Genomic DNA, 9,588 nt, shown 5'->3' on the forward strand with positions numbered 1-9,588 from the left:
AATAATTATGTGCTCATATGTATACCCTGTTTCCACAGGCCCAGTTGCATTAGTGGCACAATTGACTCTAGCCTACACAGTGCATCACACAACCAGAACATGTGCAACTGCACATGAGTATAAGCACTTGCGTGCACAGTATCACATGCACACATATACATACATATTACACATATTATGACATATGCATCTAAATACCTGTAGCCACTCATGATAATCCATCTGCTTTTCATTTTAAAAGAAATAGCTTTGGTATTGTGCCAAGAAGGTCAGTCTGGTCAGATAGCTAACATGTGTCTAATGAGATTTGAAACTAGTCAACCACATACGTACACAGTTAATTAAAATCCTGGAGAAATACACAGGTGTATTCTGTCTTGTTGTATCATATTGTAGCAACTTACATAAATGACAGAACTAGCTGTGAAAAGGTCACTCAGATTGTTCTGAAAATGAATTATCTTAATAAACAAACAAACTTTCTGTGACAACCTCCTGTCATTGTTCGCCATGATATGGTTACTAGTTGTATAAGATTTTGATACCAGAGCCCATTCTATGTAGCCACAACTTCCACCCTTTGCTACCTCGTGTATTTACACAGTTCTATATCATTATAAATACCAAAGACTATTGCTTTACAGTACTATTGCTATACAGTGCTAAATTGCTACAACTTTATGTTAAAAATCTTACTATAATTACTGGACAGGGAGTATGTATTTACAGTGAAAGATTTAAAGCACAATCAAACAAAACACAAAAAATATTAACCTTAAATTTAATGTTTTTCATAGAGTTCTTACAAACTCATGATCGTCTTGAAACTCCTCATATCTGGATAGTGGTATTGCTTGAAATTGGTCACAATGGGTCATGTGTTTCTGGCACCTATTTACAAAGTATTGAAGCAGCTTAGCTAAAGTCTTGTTCTTCTGTAAGTGATTGATATAAAAGTAGTATAGAACAACACCTCCAAACTCCATAAGAGCAATGATTACCAGCAAATGAAATAAAATGCTGTAAACTTTACTTACCTTAAAGTTTGTAAAAATCGACAAAATCATAACACACTGTGTATTGCACAAAAAGCTGACATACAACACTGTATTGAAAGTTTTTTTGAATGGCTTAAATGTACAGAGGTAAATTAGAATAGCAGTGTTAACCGATATGAGCACTGCCAATGTTTGGTGGATTTCCAAAATTCTATTTCCAAAGATTAACATCACGCAGCGAATGACAAACCCTAATCCAAGGAAGTAGCGACAGTCATCATTAAAAGGAGCTTGATACGCATCTAAAAATGGTTTCAAATACTTGCTAACAAACTTAAATCTGTATGAAAACTTTGTAAACAGCAGAAGAAAATTTAAAGGTAGCAACACAAAGAGAAACACTATTAAACCTGCCAAAATCAGAAAAATAAATTTTACGCTGATCAAGGATAAGCTAGAGTCCCACATCCAAATAACTTGTTTGCTGTTATCATTCAGTCTGTACACTGTTTTGTATGAGAAAAGTGCCTTAGTTGTTGCCATTAACAATTTATTGTATGATAACAGTAAGATGGTAGCTATCACAGGTATTACCCTTCTTCTGGTGAGCCTTTCTATTGAGCTGCAATATCTGCTTGTAATGGCTAACACTGAAACAATACTTATAAGGTAAAATGGAAAAACAAACTGTAGCCATGTTTTGTCATATTCTGTCATGCCATGATAGAAACATGTCTCAATTCCAAGATCTAAATTGCACAACGACATTAAAACAAACAGCACATTCCTAGTTGGAAAGATATTGTAATTATTTCCTAACATTAAACTCACATATAATAAAAAGCCATTAATTTTGCCATCAACCACTGTAAGATTCAGAGTAAACAGTAAAAAGATCAACAAAATTCCAGCTAGTAAAAATACTGGCAACAGAAATAGCCAGAAATTTGAGCACTTCTTACATTTTAGGGAACCAAGAACAGAGTCAAATCCAGTAGGGCAGTGTCCACACATCACTCCTACTCTGTTGTTAATGCACTGAGTATCTGGTGACTTTAGTTGAATGTTACTGGGTTTTGTCAAACAAAAATGTGCTAAGCAGTATTCAACATACAAGGTGTCATTGTTTATACTCCCTATCCAACTGCTCATTGGTCTTGTAATTGTTTGCGTATTGATGTCACACATGAGGCCTGGGAAGACTTCTAACAAAAGTGGATTACAAATACATGATCCATTGATATGCTGAAAACCTACAGGGCAATCTTTAAGCTTGAGGTAGTAAATGAATAATGTTACTGGCTTATCTGCAGTCATCAGTTTTAAATAAATGGAGCATGCTTTTGAAGAATTTGAGACAATTTCGTAAACTAATGAAGTGCATATGTTTGAAACTAGATAAACCTTTGAAAGTGGCACTTCACAAGGAGGAGAAATGGAATTATTGAGTACTTGGGATGAGTCGATGTGTACAGCAGTCTCTGGAAGAGGGGACAATAATACTACATTGATAGTGATAGTTTCTCCTGGAAATGCTAGTGCAATATGATCATTGAAACAATCTATATCAGTGTTATTATTGCAGGTACAAATGAAAGCTCCTTCTCTATTGACAAGTCTCTTTTGATTTCCATTGTAATTAAATATCTCTTTGTACACTTTACCAGGAGTTGATGAAAGCTCATTCTTTACACCAATGGAATTAAAAGCAGTTCCACTTTGCCAGTAGCAGCTGTTCAGTTGTGTCTTATACAGTGCATATGTATAGTTTAGGTTGTTCAGTATGCTAATACTGACATTGATGAAATGCCTGTACTTGAGAAATGTTTGACCAGTGCTAACCTGAAAGGGACACTGAAAGAGACTATTTATTGAAGCATGCACATATATTAAGAACAAGTGTTTCTTTGAGACTCTGTTCACATCAGAAAAAGCTTTATTATTAGTCATGTTTATTACAGTTCCTTCTTTAACAGTTGCCCATCGGTAAAATGACAAAATAGGATTGCCAGTGTTGTTGGAAAATTCATTATAGCCATCAAAAATTGGATAACTTTTGAAGATTGAAATAAAGAATCCATTATTTGCAGTGTTGTTTTGGAAAACATTGTAACCACTTATAACCAATTTTGCAATGCTTTTAAACTCAATGTTCAACATGTTTGAGAAAAATCTACATTGTTTGATGGTTATCTCCACAAGGCTATCAAATCTCATGCTTTTTTGAGTACTTAATAACTTGTAGTTGTATGAAAATTCTGTTAAAGTTATTGTTAAATTTATGAAGAGAACAATTTCCTCATCAAATGGCTGCCAAAAAGCCATTGCATTGTAAGATATGGTACAATTTTTAATAATAAGAAATAAAGTGTTCCTATCCAAATGATTTGGGATCTTCATGGTTCGCACTTTAAAAAGTGAAAAATCTAGGCGGTTAGTATTGTTTGTAAAGGAAACATTGCTAAAGTTTACAATGTTCTTTACATATGGTTGATGGGAAATACAAATGTGTGAACCTTTGTAAGATGTAAGGTTTGTTATACTACTATGTTGTATTTGAATATTAACAGGGTAATTGCTTTGGTAGAAAGCAATGCCAATTGCTACTGAATCCGTGAGTTGATTTTTTCTTTTTAATTCGCTAATTGACAAGTTTGAAAATATATGTGTAATTTGCAAGTTATTTATTAACACACTCTGTATCTTTGACATCCTTAAATTTACTTCATTATCAATAAACACCATTAAAATCCCACCAGTGACATATGTTGTATTCAGTTTTCTGTCTTCAGTAATTCTGATCCTATCTAGAACAAACCTTCCAGTCAAATCATATCCAATTATGCCATGACCATGACTGTTTATGAATACCACATCAGTTATCGCTGCTGATAACACATTGTACAATAGTAAAGCAGCACTTGTTGTATCTGGAAATAATACATCATAAACCTTTATCAGTGATGTTCCACAGTTGATAAATGTTATATTGTGTATCTCAAACAAACTTGAATTATAAATGCTCATAAAGGAATCATCTTTTGTACAGTTGATAGTAACAGCCACATCATCACTGCTGATGCCATTCAATGATATATTGACAGCATTAACTATAGGAAAGTGACCATCCAAGTTATATATTCCAGGAAGAAACCATATCTCAGTACATGACACAAAGTAATTACTAAAATTATTAACTACATTTGACCAATTGTGACATCTTCCAGAACACCTGCTGAAGTTTCGATATCCATTGGACCCTATGCAATGTGTTAAATTCTCTTGTTTTCTAGCTCCCTCGCCTTGTACAATGCAAAAAACCAACACCACGCCTACTGCAATATTCATGGTTGTCCAGCTCAGTATGGATAGCACACATTACTAAACTCTTGCAGCACATTATTCATTATTATGTCTGTAAACTATGAGTCATGAATAAAATCACAATGTGCATTGGTTTATTGTTAATGTAGAAGTTGAAAGTAATTGTATTCTCAATAGATTTATTGTTCTATACACAACATGTTTATCCACACCTTTCAATAATTTTTCAATGTAAATGAAAATTAATATATTACGTATTGTTAACATGCTAACTTGAGCACATACAAATGGACCACGACACATTACTGCATGCTTTCCTACACAAACCACCCTTCCACCGTAACATTACGGCATGCAACCACGACATATTACAACAACACATCACTTTACAGACCAGTTATACAGACATACGTTCATATGCATACAACTCTTTGGGGGAGGTAAGGTATGATACATCAGCCCAAATAGGCAATGGGTATGTGTTGACTGTCACACCACACTTTACATAATACATCCAGTCACTCCAGTATTACTTATGTCAACCCAGCAGCGGCAACATTCAGCAACCACATTGCAAGCATACAATTGTAACAAGGATTAACACATTCAGTTGTGACACATTAAATTTAATGACAGTTAGCATTTTAGTGATAACACACACACAGAGCCTTGGACTAGGCAACTATTAACTATAATTATTTGGCAATTTGTGCCCACACCTCAGTTACCAGAAGCAACATATAAAAAAGCAGGCTATCAGGGTGGGTGGCTGGGAAATTTTGATATCGTTAACTTCACAAGCTTAGATCCTCTACTACCTGAGAAATATTTGAGGCTCAGTGATCCTGCATGGTAGAGCACCCACCAACAATCATAACGTGACAGTAATAATAATGATGAGCAAAGCCTGACCTGTTACTATATTAGGATTGTGGAATTTAATTATGATGTGCACTTATGCAACCAGGTGACAGATGGTCACACTTGGTGTTACATGTTGACAACTCAATGGAAGCTAGCCTGTTAACTTTTGTTTGTTCCTGGGTCAACAAACTACATTAAATGTGACTAGATCTGTGAAAAGTAGGCATATAGCCTTAAATCTCAAGACTTCAATAATGCATAACTTCACATTGAAATTAGTGTGAGACAAATACTATTAATAATACTAACCAGCATAATATTATGTGACTGGGCCTGCAAAAATAGGACATGTGGGCACATGATTTTGCCTACTTTCAAATTTCCATCGTTCATAACTTTTTGTGCCATTATGCTATGGCAATCTAATTTCCAGCTTGTAGTAAGCATTTAGTTGGCTTTATGATGCAAGTAACAGAATGTAAATATTCTGTTCAAGTACTGAGATATGATGTGTGGAGTGACAATGTGTAGTTTGAGCCCACATTCCCTGTTTTCACAGGCCCGGTCACATATTTAAGAATTCAGTATTAATTTCAAAATGAAATGGAATTCAAGTGATAAAAAGCAATGAAACAAGAAATGAATGAAGGTATTACTGCATAGCTTTGCGAGAAATTCCCTACATTGGCATGTTATAACAATTATTTGTGACCAAATTTGACAAAACCAGGCTTCCACACACATCCAATTCTTTGACTTGGACCAACTGTAATGTTAACTGCCGGCATGCTATTAACCTGCAATTTTCACACATGCAATTAGGGACCCGCCGATTATGCTGGCATAATTTTGAGCATAATAGGTACCTAAAAGCATTGAGCATAATTCCAGCATAATAGGTTAAATATTTGTACGATAGTATAAATTCTTGCTGGAAAAATGACAATTGCAAAATAAGATCGACATACTCTAATAGAGCAGTCAGTAAATCTAATAGAACAATCATCAAACTGACTGTTCTATTAGAGTATATCGATCTTTTCTCTTACATGCAGCAAGAATTTATTTGTGTTCCAGCCACTCATTTTTTTCTTTCTATACTGACAGTGTTAAACTAGTAGCAAAGCATATGAACTAAGGCATGAACATTGAGCATAATCGAGCATAATAGGTAAATATTGAGCATTAATTTAAGCATAATAGGTGAATTTTTGAGCAGTGCAGCATAGCATAATAGGTAAAATTATGAGCATAATCGGCGGGTCCCTACATGCAATTATCACACAACAACAGGTGAAAATTTTAAGCTGATAGTATATTCCTATGTTGAATTATGATCTCTCAAATTCATAAATTGTGACCGGATTTGCGAAAAGGTACCTTTTTCACACATAAAATTTGACCCATTTTTTCAACTCCCAAACTTTGTAACTTTCATATCACTGCAAGCACGTATCTGTAATTTTCCATGAGTGTGCCTACATTATGTGGCTACATTTTGATACAAAAAGAAAGTCAATCAGTGCAAGGAGTCAACAGTTATGACATATTGTTTGCTAGTATGTCAAATGTGTGGAAAAGGTACCTTTTCACAAATCCGGTCACAATTGTGGATGCCTGGTTTTGTCAAATTTGGTCACATTTAGTTCAATGCCAAAGTAGACATTTTCCCACCAAGCTCTGAATACCATCGTTCATCTCTTGTTTCACTACTTTTTATTTCTTGGACTCTACATCATATTATAGTTTGTTTGGTTTTTTTGCCACAGTATACAGCACACGTGTCATTTGTATCAGGGTGACTGCTGTATTAGAGTATCTCAAATCAGCCTATCGCCTACCACTGGCTACCAGGGGACATGCCACTATTTTGTAATTTCACTGTGCTAACATTAACTAGACAAATAATAAGGTGTAATTGTGATCACGTAAATAGATTGTTAAAAGAGTGGTCTCCACGCTTGATCATTATTAATCCGTTAATTGGCGTGGTCTTGTTCCAATATTGAAGTTACAGGCATTTACCAAGCATAAACACTTTGAAAACTTTTGTGGAGTCTAAATATGCAGCTTAAGGAAAGTGTTGACACAAAAAATTAATGCCTTGATATAGTTTCATTATGGCAATGGAAGATAAATGGAAAGACAATTAGGTACAGAGGGCACACGTGTATCAGGAGCCCAAAAGGCACATGCCACTGGTGAGAGTTTGTTTACTGTTTTGGCATAAAATGGTGATCATGTGCTGGCCTGCAGCCTTGCAACTGCAGTCAGGCAGGCAGGTTTGAATACAAAAAATTGAATTTCGGTGGTTTTTAAAAATTCTATATCAAGCCTCCTGTATGTGTATTATTGTTTTTAATGCTGTATTTGATGTTAGATAATTCCGTAAAGGTGCTTTTCTTCACATAAGATGTCTTCAGGATGATTTTAAAGTAGAAATTTAGGTGGCATGTATCACTTTTGGGGTTATCACTACATCAACAGCACTACCATACTGTTTGATGATCGGTGTGTTGTATGTTGAATTTTACCAATTAAAATTATAGGCCAAAAATGTGTATAATCATATTTCTGGAAAGGCCATAATACCGATTTTTGCAGTGCGAGTTACAAATATGCTTTAAAGTAATAACACTTTTATAAGAACAGCAAAGCAAAGGAGTTCTGGTAGCATCTCAGATTTGATTCTTTCACAAACTTCTGAGCCACTGATATACTAACCACTCAATGGTGGTAAATAATAGAAACACACAATCAGCCATTTGTCTCAAATTGATATTAGGATTGTTAGCGTGGCCTTAGAAATCCCTGTGGCTTCAAAGTTGAGAACCCCTACGTGTTTCACCCCCAAGACTCATGTAATTGAGAACCGCAATTTGTAAGTGATCATACAGGTGTATATCACTAGTACTGGTCCTATTTGCATAATCATGTACAGTAGTAAGATAACCATAGAGTCTTGCACAACTACCAAAACAACCACCATCATTGCATCGGCAGTTGACAAGTGAGTAATATTACTTTAAACCTCCTGTTTATGAACTAAGTTAATACAAGATCGTAGCAGTTTATATTAATGGAAATTGAGCTACAATTAGCTACAGTACATGCCTAAATTCGAATCGAAATCACTGTTAGTTTTTCAACACATTACTGTCCTTAATACACAGTATGCAAAGTATCTTTATCACACTTGGCTTTTATCACAATGACATTGCAAATCAACGATTGATGTTGTTGAATGTAAAATTTGTAATTTCAATGAATGTTATATGTGACCCGGTCTGCGAAAAGGGCTCTTATAGCCTTTCCAATTATCCATGTTTGGCTAATCATAACTCCTAATCTACTAAAGCTATCACCATGTAATTACACCCACAGCTACTGCCAGGTTAGGGTTGTTGAGTGACCAAATTGTAGGCTTGTACCGTATTCACCAGTCAAGTTATGGGTTACCATATATATGCAATTGGAAAGGCTATAAGAGCCCTTTTCGCAGACCGGGTCACATATTGGAAACCAGAAGGGTCTGATATGTTAAGATGATGAAACACGCTACCACAACCATTTAGTGTAAATCACTTACTTAAGGATATTGATATGTTTATAAAAACTAACAACAATTTTGAGTTTAGGCATGTCATTGTAGCTCCATTTCCATTAATAGTTAAACTGCTACAATCTTGTATCAACAAATCTATGTGCCTCATTATTTGGTTGTTTATAGTAAGTATTTTCATCATATTGATTGGACAATTATGGAAACAACTTGGTAAACAGAACAGGGGTGTAGCCAGGATTTTCTGGAAGGAGGTTCAGATTTGAAGTGGAATATCTTTGGGGGACCTGGGTGCTTCCCCTGCACCACATTAAAACAAAAATAATGCATGCCCTTAGGTAGTAAAACATTAAAAAGTACTGTTTGTGAATCTTACTGGCTATAAAACCTACCTACAGTGCATATAGAAAATTATAAATCTATTGTAGTACTAATCTTCACACATACTGATAGCCAACTTCAACTTCCTAGCACATGGGAGCCTCCACACTTGAGTCCCTTAATTTTATTCCAAAAGTACATGTACAGAAACTATTTTCAGCAGGTCCTCCTATTCAATTAATGGTCAGAAATGTCAGACTTAATTGGCTTTTACTCCACTATATTCGAGAAATCATGTACTCGCAGAATGTGATAAATAAACAAAACATTCATCAGGTAAATACACACCAACTCTTCACAGTTTGTGCTAACCTGACACATGTATAACATGACCACTCAAGTTTATAGCAGCTGCTGCCTTGTAACAATTAACCATTTCCACCATTAATTTTTATCAATGATGTGACCCTCAAGAGTACTGTAGTACAGAGCCACACCAGGGTGCAGTTAGCTACCAGA

General features: G+C 35.1%; 1 protein-coding gene across 1 annotated transcript; it reads right to left on the reverse strand.

Annotated features, from left to right (window-relative positions):
• Positions 1–380: 380 nt before the first annotated feature.
• On the reverse strand, positions 381–5,285 carry LOC136267860 (uncharacterized). The gene has a single exon (XM_066063028.1). It carries the CDS (start codon positions 4,344–4,346, stop codon positions 792–794), a length of 3,555 nt encoding a protein of 1,184 aa, XP_065919100.1. The 5' UTR covers positions 4,347–5,285; the 3' UTR covers positions 381–791.
• Between the last annotated feature and the right edge of the window lie 4,303 nt (positions 5,286–9,588).

The sequence above is a fragment of the Dysidea avara genome, chromosome 1 (assembly GCF_963678975.1).
Source record: "Dysidea avara chromosome 1, odDysAvar1.4, whole genome shotgun sequence".
NCBI classification, from domain to species: domain Eukaryota; kingdom Metazoa; phylum Porifera; class Demospongiae; order Dictyoceratida; family Dysideidae; genus Dysidea; species Dysidea avara.

What these genes read in the sequence shown, in the direction of transcription:
- LOC136267860 (XM_066063028.1), bottom strand. Translation starts at nt 4,346, where the DNA reads ATGAATATTGCAGTAGGCGTGGTGTTGGTTTTTTGCATTGTACAAGGC.